The sequence below is a fragment of the Nipponia nippon genome, unplaced genomic scaffold, assembly GCF_047370975.1.
Source record: "Nipponia nippon isolate SJK-2023a ecotype South Korea unplaced genomic scaffold, ASM4737097v1 scaffold_12, whole genome shotgun sequence".
NCBI lineage: Eukaryota > Metazoa > Chordata > Aves > Pelecaniformes > Threskiornithidae > Nipponia > Nipponia nippon.
In genome coordinates this window covers 12,656,375-12,674,934 of record NW_028262313.1, presented here as the reverse complement: position 1 = coordinate 12,674,934, position 18,560 = coordinate 12,656,375, and the positions used below count along the sequence as shown (strand labels likewise).

At 58.4% G+C, this 18,560-nt stretch overlaps 1 protein-coding gene across 5 annotated transcripts in view; it reads right to left on the bottom strand.

Moving 5' to 3' along the window:
• The window catches only part of FRMPD3 (FERM and PDZ domain containing 3), a 66,337-nt gene that overhangs the window by 27,126 nt on the left and 20,651 nt on the right, over nucleotides 1-18,560 (bottom strand). For 4 of the 5 annotated variants that reach the window (XM_087748830.1, XM_087748835.1, XM_087748833.1 and 1 more), the window contains exons 2-13: nucleotides 13,903-14,021; nucleotides 13,039-13,173; nucleotides 6,974-7,136; nucleotides 6,624-6,726; nucleotides 6,197-6,242; nucleotides 4,807-4,911; nucleotides 3,637-3,744; nucleotides 2,961-3,092; nucleotides 2,289-2,408; nucleotides 2,022-2,158; nucleotides 1,078-1,201; nucleotides 215-304 (exon numbers count right to left, since the gene is read on the bottom strand). In XM_087748830.1, the coding sequence (XP_087604956.1) occupies nucleotides 215-304; nucleotides 1,078-1,201; nucleotides 2,022-2,158; nucleotides 2,289-2,408; nucleotides 2,961-3,092; nucleotides 3,637-3,744; nucleotides 4,807-4,911; nucleotides 6,197-6,242; nucleotides 6,624-6,726; nucleotides 6,974-7,124 (1,116 nt within the window). In that variant the 5' untranslated portion in view covers nucleotides 7,125-7,136; nucleotides 13,039-13,173; nucleotides 13,903-14,021. Of the gene's footprint in view, nucleotides 1-214; nucleotides 305-1,077; nucleotides 1,202-2,021; nucleotides 2,159-2,288; nucleotides 2,409-2,960; nucleotides 3,093-3,636; nucleotides 3,745-4,806; nucleotides 4,912-6,196; nucleotides 6,243-6,623; nucleotides 6,727-6,973; nucleotides 7,137-13,038; nucleotides 13,174-13,902; nucleotides 14,022-18,560 lie in introns of those variants that run through there. The other variant, XM_087748834.1, reaches the window with a different exon arrangement.

Here is an 18,560-nt window from a genome sequence, read left to right as displayed (position 1 = left end):
ACAGAGCTGACCCTGACCCTGTGGAGCTGAAGATCTGACCTACTGTCAGCAGAGGCTCTGAAGGCTTTTCTGGATGGGCTTGGACCCCAGCAGCGCAGAGCAAGAGACCGAGGGAAGTAATTTCTGTGGAAGCCACATCTCCCCTGGCTCTCTCCTCCAGTGCACACTCAGGACCGGTGCCAAGCACTTCCCAGCCCATCCTGAATTACCGTACCAGTCCCACTGTGTTGAAGAGGACCCCAGCAAAGGTGGGCAGCTCGTTCAGGATCCTCAGGTACTGCAGCTTCGCCTGGGCCGTGGAGACCTGGCAAAACACATCACACGGGTGATCACCACCAGCACAAGGGGGAAGAAATGCAAGAGGCTGGCGCAAACTCGGGAGCTCCCAAGCAGGGGTGTGCAGCGCATTGGCAGGCAGCTCAGGGCACGGGCTCTGCTGGCAGCGAGCCGCGGGGCTTGACATGGGGTGGAGCAGGTCTCCACTCCCCTGCTGTCCTGGGCAGATGCTGGGAGGTAACTCAGAGCAGAGGAACAGCCAGGGAGGAGCCCAGACACCTCATGTATAACCACTCCGGGGGATGTATAATCCCCCCGGAGATGTATAACCCTCCTGGGGGATGTATAACCCCCACCCCCGAGGAATGTATAACCCCCCCGGGGGATGTATAACCCCTCTGGGGGACGTATAACCCCCCCGGGAGCTCTGACACCTGCAGGGACCGAGGCAGTGGCTCAGCAGCCTCCTCCAGAGCATTCCAAGCCCAGAAGCAGACATAATGATAAACACGGGCTTAACTGATGTGTGCCACTTCAGTCAAGCTGAGAGCTGGCTCTCAGCTGGTCTCACCCCACTGATCCTTGCTGTAGTCCCCAAAATCCAGATCAGCTCTCAGAAGTGGATTCAGGAGAGAGAGCGGCTGCCTGGCTGTCACCTCGGGATTTATCTCCCATCCAGGGGGACTTAAGCAGCAATAACAGGAGCGCCCGAGCAGCCGGGGACAACAGGATGATGGCTGGGGCAGAGGACACGGTGCCACCCCACCAGCCCTGAGCCGTGGCCGCGCAGGTTGGGCTCACCTTGGTGCCGCCAGGCTGGTTCTGGTGGGCTTTGAGCTGCTGCGAGAGGGATTTCCGAAGGCTCTTCTCTTTGATGAGCTGCAGGAGCGAGGGGGGCAGGAAGGGCTCCAGGCCCCACTCCTTCCTGCGGGGAGGGAAGCCTGCCTGAGCCGCCAGGCCAGAGTCCCCGCTGACGGGCAGAGAGGGCCAGAAATCAGGGATGCTGCTCGAGAGCATCCTCTTGCCATCAGAAGGAGCTGGAGCTGCACCAGCACTTCTTTGGTGTCACAGCTGGAGCAGCAGCAGCCCCCAGCGTGGGTCCCCAAGGGGATGGGACCCCCAGCTGGTGTCACAGCCACCAGCACCGGGCTGGGGAACGCAGTGGTGCCAGGCTCTGCAGTCGAGCCCAGGTCCCACTCACCTTCATGTAAGGTTAAGGGATGCAGGGCAAATCCCCAAACCTCTTTTGGGGTCCTCCGGGGGTGCCATGTCCCCGCTTCCTCCCCATGCACACTGGGCAAGGCCAGCATGCACAGACAGACTCCATATGGATTTAAGACCACCGGGAGCCGCAGGAGGGCTGAGCCAGGGCTGCACAACTTGGTGATGGGCCACAGTGCCTTCTCCTTGCCTTGGATGCCAGGCAGAAAATCAGCCTGGGTTCCCATGGAAATGATCCTGGGCTTGCAGCAAATATCCCTGCCAGCCCTGGCAAGGCTGCCATGCACGGCTGGATGTCAGCGTGAGGGGATCTTACATGGCCCCGGGGTGGGACCAGGGGCTGTATGTCACTGCCAAGCCCATGAGCCACCGGCCAGCTCCAGAGGGGCTCCCAGGGCATCTCACGCACAGCACCCCGAAACATTGCTGGGAGCACCCCAGTTATGCAGGGGCTGTGAGCAGGAGCACAGGCAGGGGACAGAGGAGGGCTGCTCAGCAGCGTGGGGAGAGGGAGGAGGACTCACTCCACGTTCTTGAGGGAGACCTTCTGGCTGGGGCGGGTGGCTGAGACGGTGATGTAGATGTGGAGGGCAGCCAGCCCCAGCAGCATCTCTGGCTTGGGGTCTGTGCCGAAGCGTTCTCTGATCACATCGTTGCGGCTCTGCAGGAGGGAGGAGAGGTGTCCGTAGACAGCCACGGGGACAGGGCACCCACCACCTGAGGGATCCCTCCACAGGGGCCAGCCTGGGCAGACGTGTGGGCCATGAGCACCATCAGGTCCCAGTTCCTACCTGGATGTACAGGTACTCGAACGCTGCAGGATCCCGGCGCAGCAGCTCCACCGGGTCCTTGGGGAAGAAGCTCACACGGAAGAGGCACCTCATGCCATGGTAGTGTGTCCTCTGCACAACCTGTGTCAGGAGCAGAGGGGGGTGATGAGCCCAGGAGCCACGTATATTTGCCTGCAGGGCAGAAGACCCCCTCTTCTCTCCCCTGGGGGGGATTTGATTTCTCTCCTCCATGCACCACCTGATCCTTTCATTCCAGGAACAGCCCAGCCTTCCTTGGTGTGACAGCTTTGCCTGGTGCTGCAGGGTTTTATACCACCAAGGCTAATGCTTCCTCTACAATCCCTATTTTATCCGTGGCCCTGTGCAGCGCCAGCTTCCTGGCTCTCCTAGGCAGGCCAAGGATGTTCATGACTGCTGTCTGCAGCTTCCCAGGCTGGAGCACAGAGCATCTCCACGGTGCTGTCAGGGTGGGATGGGTAAAACCCTGATCGTCTCCCTCTTTGGCCACCCTTTGCACCCCTGGGCCCGCAGGACCATGCCAGAGGCAAGGAGAGGCTACACCACCCCACGGCACAACCCTGGCCAAGCCCCACACTGTTGGGAGAAGAGCCTCCCTGTGCCCCAGCCACCGGCCTTGGCCTTCTCAATGCCCTCCCACACCCAATGGCTTACATGGGCCAGCGGCTGCTTGTCCTGGAGCAGCAAGAACCGGTGGCTCTGCTCTGGGCTGGAATACTCCAGGACCAGGGCAAAGTGCTCGATGTGCCTCAGGGACAGGCGGTCCTGCAGCGTCACCATCACATCCTGCAAATGCCACAGACAGGCTTGGGTGCGAGGCACTGGCTCCCTGCCAGGGTGGGAGCTGGCACCACGCTGACAGCCCCCTTCTCGCTGGCACCTGGGGCCGCACCAGTGCAGGATGAGGCCCTGCAGTGCTAAGAGGGGCTGCGGGATGGTACCCAGCCACTGCCAGGCAAAGTGACCTCGCAGCAGGAGGTGACCAGCAGCCAGACCCTAGCGTCTTGGGTAACACTGTGGTGCCCAGAGGGGTGCAGGGAACTGGCCCCTGGAAGGGGCACTCGCAGGAGCATCCATCCTGGCTGGAGGGCAGGCTCACAGCATGGAGAAAAGTTAGGAGTGGGAAAAAGACAGCAAAAGCCCATCCCTGCCAGCTGCAAAGCATGTCGCCTGGGGAGGCGGAGTGGCTATCTATCATGCAGTGGCAGTTCGCAGCCAGCCAAGCGCCGCTGCAGTGTTTGTGCAAGGAAGCAGGAGACAAGGAAAAATGGATCGGGCAGGTGGGAGGAGAGAAGCATCATGGTGCCGTGGGGGGAGCAGCGGGGCCCACCTTCACGGTGGTTCGGCCATCGAACGTGAAGGATTTGATCTGCCCGTTCTCCAGGAAAACCTTCAGCACGTTGGGAATGAGGAGGAGAGCTTCTTTCTTCAACATGTCCTGGCACGTGGGGCCAACAACAGGGGAGGCAAGGAGGATGGAGGGCACGGAGAGACGGAGCGAGGGTGAGGAGAGAGAATGAGTGTCAGTGATGGAGTGGTTACGGCATCCTCCGCTTCTCTGGGCTTATGTGCTAAGAGGCACATTTCCCTTGAAAATCCAGTGTCTCTGCTGAGCCATCGAGAAGCACAGAGCTGGAGCAATTCAGAGCTGCCTGACAGATTCACCTCCCCAGCTCCCAGCAGCTGCAGCGGGAATGGAGCATCCCACTCCATCCAGCACATCCCAGAGCCCAGCAGCCTGTCCCGCTCCCCAGCTGGTGTCCCAGGGGGGAGGCGATGACCAGGGTGGCTCAGAGCTGATTGCCCTTTCCTGACCCGTAACCCAACTCTCGTTGACCTCAACCTTGCACATGCCCTGTGCAGAAAGCTGGGTGAAGGCTGATTTTATTTAGTGAGAAGTGTTTCGATCAGATAATTACTTAATTGATTTTGCTTAAAAACAGAATTTGCTAGAAGTGCTTTACAGGATTTTTTTTGGTTTTGTTTTTGGAGTTTTTTTGTATGCTGCTTAATAAACCCTTTCTGCAATTAAGAGATAATGGCACTGGGCTGGAACACTACTGCAGCATAACAGCTTCCATTGCCATGCAGCAGTGCCCTGATCACCCTGCCCCACGCACAGGAGCTCCTGCGAAGCCTTTGGCACCAGGCTGGAAGCCACAGACCTTCCTCGGGGCAGGCGCTCGCACTACCCAGATGCCACCCCTGGGTGCCCAGGGGGACTCAGGTGGGACCAGGTTTCCAAGGACAGTTTCTGGGGCTCCATCCAGACAGAGGGACAGGGGGAGGACCACGGCATGTCCCCTCCAGCACCGATCCAATGCCTTGAGTGTGCCCAAGGGCATCTGCCCTGTGGGGTTGCCGGGGCCAGAGGGCTGCTCTCACCCGTGGAGCCCAAATCAGGGGAGAGGAGCCCTGCAGCCCCCAGCCACCTCGCGCCTCATGGGCCCGGGGACGCCTCAAGGGGGTGAATCATGGAGGAAGGCAGGGCAGGACTTACTGGGTCCGTCTCGCCGACTGTCACCTGCTCTGAAAATCGGACCTTCACTGGGTTGGACCTTAGCTTCGCCTTCTTGGCTGCGCTGATGAAAGCAGATTTGGGAGACTGGAAAGAGAGCACTGGGTAAATCACCTGCCTGCCCTTGGAGCTGTGGAGTGGGGAAAGCCAGACACGGGGCCCAGAGAAAGCCTCTCCGAAGCCAGCGTGACAACGGGGAGCAGGCAGCGAACCATGAAATGGGGGGGGGTGGAAGGCAAGTCCCCTTCGCTGTGGTTACACAGTGCTGCAGGCAGGGCCAGAACAATGAGCAGCAGCCCTTGAGGTCACACCAGCACCCTCAGCATGACGGGGGGACACTGCACCCCCAGTGGGCACATGTGCCCAGCACCCCTTGTGCAGGCTGAGCTCCAGCAGACAGGAGCCAGGACTTACTCGGAGGCACTGGCACTGGTTTGGATGGGAGAGATGAGCCCCTCAGATGTGGGTCTGCAGCTACGGGGAGAAGCCGGGTGGCTGAGAGATGGAGATGGCAGGACCCCGGGCAGCCCTGCGGGACGTTCTGGTGGCAGTGCCGGGCACTGGAGAGCCTCTGCCTCCACACGCTCCGGCATGGAGGCGGTCGCGCCACAGAGCTGTATGCATCTGAGGGCGCAGGCGTTAGCCGAGCAGTCTGTCCTGGCTGGCGGCCATCCAGGGCCAGGAGAAAAAAAGGTTTTCTGGAGCCCAGCACACATCCAGCTCCTGACGGAGCAGCGCTGGGTGCTGGCATCTCCTTCCCGGAGAGGAGGGGAGCACAGGGGAGCTCTCACACTTATCTCCTTCCACCGACATCAAAGGGCTCAGTAAAACAGAAATGCTGCTCTGCCACCACTGCTGCCGGCATGATGGTTCAATCTGCTCCAGTGCCACAGGCGCCAAACCCCAGTGCACCATCACCACCCGGTGCCAGCACCACCACCAGCCGCACTGCTCGGGGCTCGCAACCTGGCACTCCCATCCCCCCAGGGACTCCCCGGCCGAGCCGGCCAGGAAGGGCAACAGCACATCCCTCCCTGCCGCCTTTGGCATGCTGGGTCACTTCATCAGACACGCCTGGTGCCCTCAGCAAACCGTATGGGTTTGGGGACATTTTTCCTCCCTCCCTCCTGCAAGGTGGTAGTGATGAGGACAGGGAGATGGCCATGTGCCCACACTGACCCTGCGGGGCTGCGGCAGCTCTCAGACCTGACAGCTTGGAAGAGCCTTGGGGTGGTGGGACACCAGGCCAACACCTCCGTTGAGCCACCTGAGTGGTCCCCAGGGCCTCCAGGGACCCTGCCTCAGTCTCCCAAGGGGCTCTTAACCCCCGGCCTGGCTCCCCTAGGGCTGGCCATGGCCCTGCTGGTCTCACCTGGTGGGTGTGCAGGACCGTGAGGATGATGAAGTCCTTGGCCTTCCTGTGACAGAAAGGAGAAATGAAGGGGGACAGGACCTCATGGTGGTGGACCTCAACACGTGCATTTGGCTATCGAGAGAGCACATCCCACCCTCCCCAGCCCAATGGTGGCTGGGACATTTGTGGGCTCCTTGGGGTGCTTGGTAATACAGCTGTGGGTGCTCTGCCAGTGCTGCCCACCCCTTGGCCAGCCGGGAACAGGTATGGCACTTGCTCCAAGGCACTCCCCCTGCTCAGGCTGAGGCTTCCCCATGCCAGCAGTGACCACTGGTGACAGTGGAGTCTGGGGGTGTGCATCGACACCCCAAGGCTCTGGTCAGTGCACAGCAGCCCAGCACAAGCCCCCTCCCCAGGGGTGATGAAGTATGAGTGTTGTCCTCACCTGATGAGCTCAATGAATCTCTCTCTGGGGGCTTCACTCACGTCCTCATTGTTGATGGCCAAGATCTGGTCTCCTGGCAGGAGTTTATCCTCAGAGGGGCCGCCTGCCGAGAGAAGGGGTCAGGGCCAGCCCAGGCATCCCGGGGCTGTGCGGTGGGGGGGAACCAGGAGGGTCCCAAGCACCTCCAAAGCATTTGCCTGTGTATGTGGCTGTGGAGGGCACCCCGCAGACCCACCGGAGTGGACAGGAGAGGACAGAAGCCCCGGGAGGGGTCCCACCAGGGGAGGGTGCCATTGTGCTTCCTGGCACCCTGCGGCGGTGTCCAGGGACCCTCCCACCGCACACCCTACCTGCTGCCACTGAGCGCACCACCACTGGCCTCTCGCTGCCGGCCACGAAGCCGAATCCGTAGCGGGGGTGGCGCTGGACCGTCACGTGTCGGAGGGTGTCTGAAGGCAGCTGCCCACATTCCATATCATCGCCACCGCGCTCCTCCGGCATCACATGGCTGCGCTGCAGAGTGGAGGCGCAGGCTGTAAGGCACCCCATCACAGCAGCCCTCCCTGCTCATCTCAAGCCCTCTGTGACCTGGAGGGCATCCCCACTCAACCTGCCTCCTGCATCGCTGCTGGCACTGCGGGTCCCAGCAGCTTGCCGGGACAGCCACAGAATCCCCGTCCCCCCTTGCAGAGCGATGCTGCTCAGTGCCCATCCTTGCCACAGTGCCAGCAGCTTGGGCTGGGGGACATTCATGGAGACACCCCCCAAGGGTAAATCACGCCATCCGCTCCCAGCATCTCACTGTCCCATCCCTGTCCCAGCATCTCGCTTCATTAGATAGGAGACCTGTGCGGGATAAACTCCTGGTGGCGTGACTCCGGCCATTACCTGAGGGATGCCATCGCCGCGAGGTTCAGAGGAGATGGCAGCCCTGGCACGGCCAGAGTGCCGCCTCTCTGCCTGTTCTGCAGAGGCTTAGGAGTAAATTTAAGGGTTGGCTTTTTCACACTGTATAACATGGCTGCACAATATCAGAGATAAGTGGAATCAAGTGTAGCCAGTCTAAAAACTGGGATTAAGGCAGGTTCAGCCACGGCTGCTGGCACTGCCACCAAGTCTCCACTGCCAGCCCCGGGACTCCTTGAAGTGCTGACAGCCAGAAGCCGGGAAGATCCAGCCCAGGGCAAGGTCATGCCAAGCCTGCCCTTGGCATCCCAGAGCAATGCCAGCTGTGGCTCCGGGCCGCTCAGCAGGGCTGCGAGCCTGCTATCGGGGAGCAATCCCAGCACCGTCAGGATGGTGGTGGAGTGCAGCACAGACAGATGGCAATGTGCACGGCTGCAACCAGAAAAACAAAGTGATGAACGCGCCGTTGTTTCTGTGCTGCTCATTGCTTGTTCCTGTCCAGACTATTTAGCCTGCTTAAAAAAGATCCTTCCTGGCCTTTTGGCAACACATCAATTGTTCTGCCTCTTATCAGTTTAGGATTTGACGCATCATCCATCTAATGCAATCTGTCTGCATTTCTAACACCCCCTGCCTGCTCCCAGCGCCGCATGTTGGCACCCACTGCGGAGTGAAGCGGGACAGTGTGCGGGGCCAAAAGAGGACGGGAGCTTCTTGCAGCTCCGTGCCAGCACACACGCAGCTTCGGGCTTGAGCACATCGCTGCCAGGAAAGACAGCCCTGTGCTGGCCCTGATCCCCAGGTGACCTGTCCCGACATTCTGTAAGGGAGCAGGGTCTGGCCCTGTCCCTGCTGCCTTGTCTCCCGTGGGAGCCAGGAGGGCTCTGAGCACCGGGCACCTCCACCCAGTGTCAGGGATACAGCGCTGGCTGTGGATGAGCTGTGCTCTGTGGTGATGGGCTGCCACCACTGCTGGGTCCACCATGACCCATCCCTCGTGCCCAGCCGGGGCACCCGTGGCTTTCTCCTCCCTCATGTAGCAGTACATGGCTGGAGAAGCAGAACAGTGAGATGCAGGGAAAGGAACTGCTGAGGAGCAGAAGGGTGCGGGCATCTCCCAGGGCGGGGGGAGTCCCGCACCCGCCAGTGGTCCCAGTGGGGGTGCAGCACCCGCAGGCGCGGGGTGCAGGGCTGCTCCATCACCAGGAGAGTGCAGCTGAGGAGAAGCGCAGGCGAGACCATCTCCCCTGCGACTGGCTACGCACCGCCTCATTAGCTGCTCTGCTACTCCCATGAGCATTTAAATGAACAACAGCAACAACAACAACAACAAAAAAATCACACGATTCAACCAATTTTCTCAAGCGAACGTTATCCAAAGCCATCGTCTGCGGCTGAAAAGGGGACTGAACATAGCGCTGCGTCTCCGCACACCTGGCATGTCCAGGGAGAATGCCTGCTGTTTGCAGAGATGGAGCTGGCTGCCAAGAGACAGCAGAGCTGCCGAGCTGCTGGCTTCTCAGGCGAGACCCCTCCCTTTCGTGCCCCCCAAACTGCCCACAGCAACTCCAGCCTCTGCATCCAACAAGCCCCAGGCAGCGCATGAGCGTGAGGATGAAGTGCGGGGCTCAAAGCACTCGGATGCTTCAGAGATGTGGCTGAGCTCAGTGCGATTGCTCTGGGGAAACCGAGGCAGGGGTTTGCTCACCAATTCACAGCCAAGTGGATGACAAGTCCCAGACTACAGCTGCCCAGTTAAAGCTGTTGTGCCCCCCGATCTGTCCTTTTGTGTACAATTTGGGAGGGGGTCTCACCCCTACTCCTCCCCACAGAGCCCGCGGCTGAGCCACGGCCCTCCGATGACTGCCCAGGAACAGCAGCCCCTCACACAGCTGAATTACCATCAGAAAAGGTTAGCAGGGAAATCTTTTCAGCTTAAACAGACAGAAGAAAAAGAAAGCACACCTCATTTCAGCCACAACCAGTCTGCCGTCCAGTGTTAAAGGGAAGAAGGGAATAAAGAGCTGGATACTGACAATAAAACTCCTTTACCAGACTCTTAAGCTGCTCGTCTCCTGATAAGACTTTGACGCTGCAGAAGCATTACCAGGAAATTAAATAAAAGAGGACCAGTGTCCTCGTAAGCAGGATTTATCCACTCCCGGACAAGCAGTGATGTGCTCAGCAGCAGGTACCACATGCCTTCTCTGGGCTGCAGCTCTGAATGTCCTTCCTGAGGCAGCTCTCCCATGCTGGGCTTGGGGCACAACACGTGCTCGCCCTGGACCAGAGCAAGAGGTCGGAGAAAACCAGCAGCATCAGTGGGTGACGCTCTCCCTAACACTGATAATTACAGCCTGGCTGCACCCCAGGACCGCAGGAGCCATCGCTTCCCTGAAGCTTGTTTTTTGTGTTTCTCCCTCTAATTCCTGGGCACAGAAGCATGCTGTGCTACAAATCTCTTGGCCTCGCTCTTGTGGAGGGAACGGGGGCTATAAACCAACCCCTGGAGCTCAGCAGCTCTGCCCCGTCAGCAGCACCCAGCCCCAGCCCCATGCTGGGCTCAGCAGCACCCAGCCCCAGCCCCATGCTGGGCTCAGCAGCCTGTGATCCAGGCCATGGTGCTTGGAAAATACCCACCACCCCCCTCGGTGGGCACAGACCAGTGCTGACCCCATCCCACCGTAGGGAGCAATGGCTGTTCATGTCCGTGTCCCCTCCCTGCCTATGTCCCTGCCTGCTTGCTGCCTGCCCCCAGCCCGAGAGGCTGCACCGCATCCCCTTGCATCCCTGGGGACCACCGTGGCACAATGCCTCCAAGACACAAGGCCATCGGAAAATGGCTCAGCACAAGGTAAAAGGACTCGCCAGGAGAAACCCCCCTGTGCCCACCAGCAGCAGGAGCCCACCAGTGACGTGCCCCTGTGGGAGGACATCTGTTCCTCACCCGGTTCTTCACAGTGTCTCAATGGCATGAATATATCCCCTCTCCTGGGGCTTGGACACTTATCTTCTGTGCTCAGAGCTCAGACACCGATCTGGTCATGCTCTGCCACCCAAGGTAAGAGAGACATCAGCTCCGTCCGGTCACTCCCCACCACGATATGCTGCCAAGGGATGTGCCTTCAGCTTGCTGAGCACCTTCAGACCTCCACACTACAGAGCAGGGCTGAATCCAGAGCCCTTGTTCCCCCTCGACAGATAAAGGCAGAGCAAGAGTTACTCCAAAAGCTGACATGTACATTTTTAATTTCCTACTGCAATAAATCTCTGCTCCCTCTGAGGACCGGTTTTCTCCCTTTGCTTTTAGTGCTGACTGACCATCTCTGCTAGTGGGAAAAGCCACCAGAACAAACCAGTACCACCTGCCTGGAGGAGCAATGGTCTCCCTCTGTGCAGGACACTCCCACCATTTCCAACCTTTAAACAGGACACCACCAGGTGGAAACACTTTCTGCAGCTGAAGAGGGCTTAGGGCTGAGCCCCAGGACAGGGAGTGGGTACGGAAAGGTCTCGAGCCTTTTGCAGAGGGGCACTTTGCACAGATGGCACTGCACGGGTAGGTGCCAGCTCTCCTCCTCCTTCCTCCGCTGCCATGAACACCCCGAGAACAAACAGAGCCTGTGGATTCCTCTCTCTCCTGCTGCAAAACCATGCCTGGCTCCTCCATCTGCCGGGCTGCAGTTGGTGAACGGCTTGCGAGGCATGTGGGATCCTGAGCACGTGTGGCAGCGGCAGGAAACGCCGGGGAACGGGCCAAGAAGTGTTTTTATGGGGAGCATATGGCAGCTCCAGCCTAGCACGCTGGTCTCTATCTCAGACGGAGCCCGCAGGGCTGCCAGGGTGTGTGGGGACCAAAGGCAGGGACAGGAGCAAAGAGGGCAGATCTGGCCGGCACGGGATCCACTGCGATGTGCACCTCTGCTTCATCAGCCCTGCACATCTGTGCTCAGCAAGCTTCTGGTCACTTTGGAAGATGCTATTTGGACCACGTTAACATGTCAGATGTCCCCAGCAAGGGCAAACAGATAATGTATTTCCAGACCACCGCGAAGCTGCTCAGACAGGCAATGCACATGGAGGCGGCGTTTGATGGCCCGGTAACGGCTGCCCTTGCTTTGGCAGCAGTTAGCGGCTGGCTGAAGCAAGGAGGGCTAGACCGAGGGCTGCCAGGCCAGCTGAGACTGACATTAAAGGCAGCAGAATGACCCAGGCCTTTGTGGCTGAAGTCCTTCATGGACCCAGCCTGGAGAACTGCAGCCTGCGTATGGCTCTGCCATATGGCCCAGGACTTTACCCCCTGTGCTCCAGCTCGGATTCGCTGTCAATATTAGGAAGCAATTTAAAATCAGTAGAGCTCTTCAAAAGGGTTAGCAAAGGTTAGCTTTACCGCTGGCGCTGGGCCTGTCCTGAGCTGGCAGGTACGCCAGGTACGCTGCTGGTACAGAGGTCGGGTGCCAGATGGCAACCGTTCGACGGCAAAAATACTCCAGGCTTTCAGCGCAGGAACAAGCAGACGGCGAGCAGTGTCCCCCAGCACAGCCGGAGCTGAGCTGCTGGAGAAGCCAGCGAGCGGCCAAAGGCAGCTGTAAATAATGAAGCAGCAGCCGCAGCCTGGCTCTGGGCAGCAGCCGCAGCTCTCTGCTGCTCAGCTTGCAGCTTTTTAAACGGTCCTGGCATCTCAGCTAGAGATAAACGTGGGCAGAGGGGCAAGGAGCGATGGGGGCCAGGTACAAATCCCAGGACCTGTGATACCCCAGGGGTGGCAGAGAGGGATGGAGAGGAGCTCAGACCCCCCGGCAGGGAGTAGGACCGGCCCGACCTGGCGCTCAGAGCTGCATCTTGGACAGCTAGAGAGGCCATTCCCAAAGTAATGCTGCTTATTAACAGAAAATACAGTGTGAGCATGGCTAACAAAGACCCTGCATCCCAACCTCCAGACACGCTCAGGTCAACAGAAGAAACAGCTTCTGCACAGGGAGAGACTGTCCTGGAACAAGCCCTGTGAGATGCGTCCAGAAGCACCACCGAGAAGCTGAAGCCCAGCCTGGATTGCACCTTCCACAGGCAAACAGCCACAAACATTGTCTTGCCCATCTAAGACTTGGGTTCTCCAGCCTGGAAGGGAGAAGAGGAAGAGGGACCGTGATGGGGCCCCTAAAACCAGCCTGACGTGGGGTAGGGAGCCGGCACCGCATGAGAACTACAGGGCATCTGTGGAAGGAGGTTTAACACATGGAAAAGGCAGGACTTTGCCACCCAAGAGCCAATTAATCCCTGGAGCTCGCTGCCACAGGATGCTGTGGAGGCTGTAAATTCAACTGGGTTTGAAAAGCAATATCCAGCTACTAAAGCCAGAGGCCTCCAAAATTCCCATGCTATAGCTTGCCAAAACTTGCGAGAATTTACACCAAGAACAGTGTGATTGGGATGAGCCCTCTCCCTCAATATGAAGCACAAGAGAGGACCTGAGCCCACCCGCCGGAACACCGATGGGGCGCATACCCACCTGCACGTGTCAGGCCACCGGTGTGGGCTCCTCGAGGTGCGTGTGAGCGTGGCAGAGATGGGACCCCACTTGCAAGCGCCCGAGTGTGCCGCCGTGTGCCTTCAGGAGGCAGCAGGGCTCCAGGGCATCAGGTACCTGCGGGAGCAAAGGATGCTGAGCATGAGATGGTGACGACCTCCAGGGTGTCCACACACACAGCCTGGCCGTGCCTGCACAAACTGGGGACAGGCTGGGGTGCTGTGCAACCTGTCTGAATGCCCCCCAGTGACAGCGAGTTGCCTCATTTGTGCAGGTTTCCATGCTGTTACAGACACCGTTCTCCTATAAATGTGAGTTGTTTTTACCTGGGGGCTCACACCATTTTCTCCTCCAGTTTTCCCTATGATTTTTGGCTGTTTAAGGGATTTTTGTTCTCCACAGCTGGAGAAGCATCTTGCTGAGAAGAGGATCAAAGCAAAATTCTTTAGCAACAGGGTCAGGCCCGGAAGGCTCGTGCTCCTGCCTCACCCAGAAGCAGGCAGGGAAGCCGCTACCCCGGGGGCTGTCGGCAAAACCGAGCTGAGCTGGAGAGCCTGGGCCAGAGGAGAGGGACTTGGGACAGGCAGGGCTTCCCTCGCAGGGCTCTAAAAAATCTGCCTGCAATGAGAGAGGGATGGCAAGAGGAAAGCCTGTCTCCTCGCTAGTGCGTTGAGCACGTGCCCTGAGCATGGGCTGCAAAGCCACACCATGGCACAATTTTTTTAGGGTATTTTTCTTTCCCTTTGGGGATGCCCAAGCAGCTGGGCACTAGTCTAGGGCCTGGGAGAAACGGGTTTCCAGCCCCTCCTCTACTACCATCCACTGTGGTGAGCACAGGCATGTTACCTTGGTCCTCTCCTCTGCGGTGCTCCACTGGTGTCAGCGGGCAGGAGCCCCCCTCGCCCAGCCAGGGCAGGGCTGGGGAAGATGTTACAGACTCGGAGGGATTTTTATCTCTGCGAGGACTATAGGAATACAGTAAACAGACAGTCAACACTAAAATGAGATGAACACACAAGAGGATTAATCAGACATAAGGAGAGATGGAATAAAATTCGCAGCACTTTTCTCCCTTATTTGCATGACACTTCAGCTGTGTGATGGGGGCTCGGAGTGACACCAATTCCCCACCACGGCCTGGCCACTCTCTGCCACCCACTTACTGCTGCTGATTGAACCACTCGGCTCCTGCGTTCCCTGATTTTAACCCGGGAGACCTTCATGTTGTATTAACTTTGCTTTCTGGCAGTACTGGAGACAAACACTCTCAGGCCTGTGCAGAGGAGGGGGCTTACACCAGGCGATGGGTGCCAGCCCCAGGCGCTCCTGCCCCTCTCAATGCTGGCACTGGCAGCTTGAACCCAAACTGAGCCTTTCCTGCAAGAGACCCCAAATGCACCCAGCGTGTCCCCAGAGCCTCACGCTCCTCAGGGACAGGCTCTGGCTGCTGCATGGTGCGGCAGCTCCTCTCTGGTGGCGAGGCAGCAGGAACACGGCTCCCTCCACACTTGCCTGGGCACCAGGCGAGGGACCCTGTAGCTGCCCGCCTTGCTCCAAAGGATTTGCAGGAGGAGAAATTTATTGCTGTATACAAAGTCCAGGGAGGAGTTAAATAAAGGGGGGAGAGTTACGGATCCTTTACATCCCATTAATGAGAGGGCAGAGTCTGCATCCCCTCCCAGGCAGCACTGAGGAAGATTCAGGGAGGCTGTCAGCCCCTCTCTCCCAGCGCCACATAAAGAGGCTTGAAAATCCAGTCGAGCACTTTCCTTTGGGCCCTCATGAATCCCAGGACTTTCACTCCGGATTTACAGAGAGCAATTTGCTCAGCTGATGACTTGCGGGAGGTTTTTTGAGACTGCTATCTCCACCCAGCGCAGAGCAGAGCCAGGAAGGGGCCTGGGGGAAGGGATGCCAACAGAGGAGGCAGGACCACAGAAGTGATCGCAACATCCCCAGCCCCGTGCTGCATGAGAGCCCCTGGGTGCAGAGGGAGCATGAGTCAGACCCAGTGAACTCACCCAGCACCTCCCAGTGTGGTCCAGCAACCCATGGCTCAGCCCTGCCAGCCCATCCAGGGTGAGAACTCGCCTTGACATAGAGGTGGCAAACCCTGGAGCATTTCTGGCAGCACAACATTGGCGAGAAGGTCCCCCAAGCCATGACAGAGCTGGCCCACAAGCATGACTGCATGACAGCGGGGACTGTCCCACCAAGCCCCCGATACTGTCACCAGCCTCGACCAGAGCTACACAGGAACCCGCTTATGGGCGGTGACAAACACAGCATCGCTGGGTTCCCCTCCACCCCTGCCTTTTCTGGGAAGCCCCTCCATGCTCCAAGGCTCAGTAAAGCTCTCGAGCTGATACCAGATAAAGGCAAAACCATTAAAAAAAGAAAAAAGCAAAGGAGCAGGGGGAACCTTTGAGCGTGATGCTTTCAGCCTGGGGCTGCTGGCATTTCTAGCAGAGAGGCTTAATTTATACTTCTTTATAATCTCTTTATAACCTGCTCTGAGCTATGCTGCCTGTGCCAGCGTGCTCCTGGGGGTGCAGGGCGAGGAGGGGACTCTGCAAGCTGCAGTGAGTGGGCTTGCGAGTGCAGCACGCTTCCCAGGTAGCCAGGCCTATATTTAGAGGCACACCCGCCCATGCATACTCTGTTTTCTACACGTGTGTGTACAAATGTTGCACCAAACCAGCAGCCTTGGGAGACGGTGTCTCTCTGTTTGTCAACAGGAGACATGCATGCCTCGCCAGCCGCATGCCTCCTCGCCCACAAGTCACCTGCAGGCACTCGCCTGGGGAAACGGCGTGAGCACAGGGATGCGGAGCTGCTCCTGTGGCCGCATGACCTGACACACCTACCCCAGGGTCCCGGTGGGATGCACGCAAACACACTTCCCCATGGGATGCAGGCATCTGGGGTCCCTGGGGGATGCATGCACACATGGGCCCCTGTGGGACACAGGCAGGGGTGCTGGGAATGCCCAAGGGACCTCCCTTCCACCAGGCCAAATGCCACTCAGGAGCTACCACCTGCCCACGGCACAAATCCCTGCCAGTGACCCACCAGGCTGCCTGTCCACTGGCACATGGCCCCCACGCTCTGCTGGGGCTCCCAGACAATACCCAAGGTGGCATTCGCTTGGCTGTGGCAGAAGAAGGAGTGCAGATGCCAGCGCAGCCTTTCAGTCCGTGGTGTACCAGATGGGACCAAATTACCGTCAAGTGCTCATTACCCATGTGCTGTGTGGGTGCCCCCGACCGCTGGTGGCTTGGCTCTGCCCGCGCCGGCAGGCGCTGCTCCGCGGGGCCATCACACTCCGCATGCACCACGGCGTTTGGAAAGCATCGATAATGCAGAAAAACACCCTGACAGGTTTCTAAACCAGACCAAATTATTTATAAATTATCAATGTCATGAGTTTGCCTCCCCTGTCAGATGAGGGGGAGCAACAGCTCAGGCTGCTGCTGGCAAGCAAGCAGCGACCGCCTCAAATGGAGCCGGCACACCAGCCATGTCCCGTGCACAGCTCCTGATGGAGATGCCGGTGTGGCTGCTGCTGAAGGCACGGTAATGCTGGCAGGCATCTACACGCCGAGCTTCTTAGTAGCAGACCTCAGCACTCCTGCTGCATAAGAATCTGATGATTTTCTGAGTTCCTGCTGTAGTAATTAGCTTGATCAGCCCATGCAAATCAGTTTCTATTTGAAACCAGCCTTATTTAATGGGATTTGCTCAGTATTTGCCTCCTGAAGTTTTCACACAGATCAGTCTTCCACATTTAAGGTGTGAAAGGCAACTGGGGCAGGGAATGGTTTCACCTGCCCTGGCACGGGACCCAGCTCGGCGCTTGCCGGCAATTCCTTGGCTTTATTTCTCATGCGCGAGTTGACGTCGTTTCCAGAAACAAAGGGGCTTAGGCTCTGAAAACCCATCTCCTCTGGCGATGGATTATATCATTAGATTGTTCCAGTCATTTAGAGGAGCGTTTGGATAACCGAATTTACACAATTTAGCCCTTGGTGTCAGCAGGTTCAGAAGGAGAGCCCCTCTGCCAGGGCCTATTTTGAATATGCAAATCAACTGCGCACAAGGAGATTCATTTTGTAAAGTGCAAGCTGAAAAAGCAATGCCAGTTCTCATCCGTTTCTGGCTGACATTTTATTTAATAGGCTATTCATTTGCCCTGGCGTCCCCAGCAGCAGTAACAACCGCCTCTTCAACCTCCCATAACTCACTGTGAGCACCCTTCCCGGGAGCCAAACCAGGGGTCCCAGTGCCTTGGCGGGATTTAACCCTCCCGATCCCCCTGGGAGCATGCTCACTCTCTGCCTGGCAGTTAATGAGCCCTTGGGACAGGAGTTCCCCCATAGCTGTGTCCTGGAGGAGGCCGATCGCATTAGCAGTGGCAAAGGCGCTGTGACAGTAACCTGCCCCGAGCTGTTCAATGCCGCATCTCCGGCGCTGGCTCCGGGAGCCCTTGGATGGCGCCATGTCTTCCAGCACCGACTGGTAACCCCAAATGGACTGATAACCCCCAGACCTCATCCCTCAGGCCTAATCCTTCAAGGGATGCAGAAGCCTGAACCTTCTTCAAACCATTGGGACAGGGGCCCCCTGAAGTCCTTAGAGAGCCTGGGCTGGAGCCCCTGCAGACTGGGTCTGCGCTGCACAGACCTTCTCCAGCTCCATGGACCCTGGACACCCGTTTTGGTGTGCTGCACTCCGAGATGTGCACAAGCCCACCAGTGAGTGAAACCCCTGGGGACACACACAGGTCTGCTCTGAGCCCCTGCCCAGGGCCCAGGACCCCTCTTGCTGTCTGTCCTGCTTGGGTTAGTCTCGCTCCCTCCTGCCTCTTTTCTGTTTGTCTCCAGAGCCCTGCTACGGTGCTCCCAGCTGATCTGCAGGGGTTTTAGCTCACCATCCTCCAGGCTGGACTTGCCGTCTCAGCCCCATCCAGGGCAGGTACAAAGAGCAGGTCTCAGAGGCTGTGCTCCTGGCACTCCCAGACCAGGCTCACGCAGGGCAGATGCTAAGCCTAAATGAGCTCTGCCACCCCTCCGGCAGAAGGGAAGGGGAATGTCCGGAAGGGTGTTTCAGCCCTGCATGGAAGGGGACAGGGCTGCGGGGAGGGAGCTGGGCAGCAGGGCAAAGAGCTGCCTCTGGAAAGGGAGCGTGTGCTTGAAGCAGCCAGCTGCCCTGGGAGACCACAACGGGCACAGCTCTCCCCACCAACCGCACTGCTCTCCTCTTTTTTTTTTCCCCTCTGCTTTTCTCCAATTTATCTTTTTGACACGTTCAATGATGCTCCTGCAGACTGAAAACAATAGAGACAGAGTTTCAGCCAAAGCAATTTCGGAGCTGAATCAAAGCTAAAATAACCTAGGCACAGAGCAGCTGAGGAAAGACAACTCGGCAAGGGGGGACAGAGCAGCACAGGTGTCCTGTCCCCCTCCACAGCTCCAACTGCCTGGCTGGGCGGTATGAGGGACAGC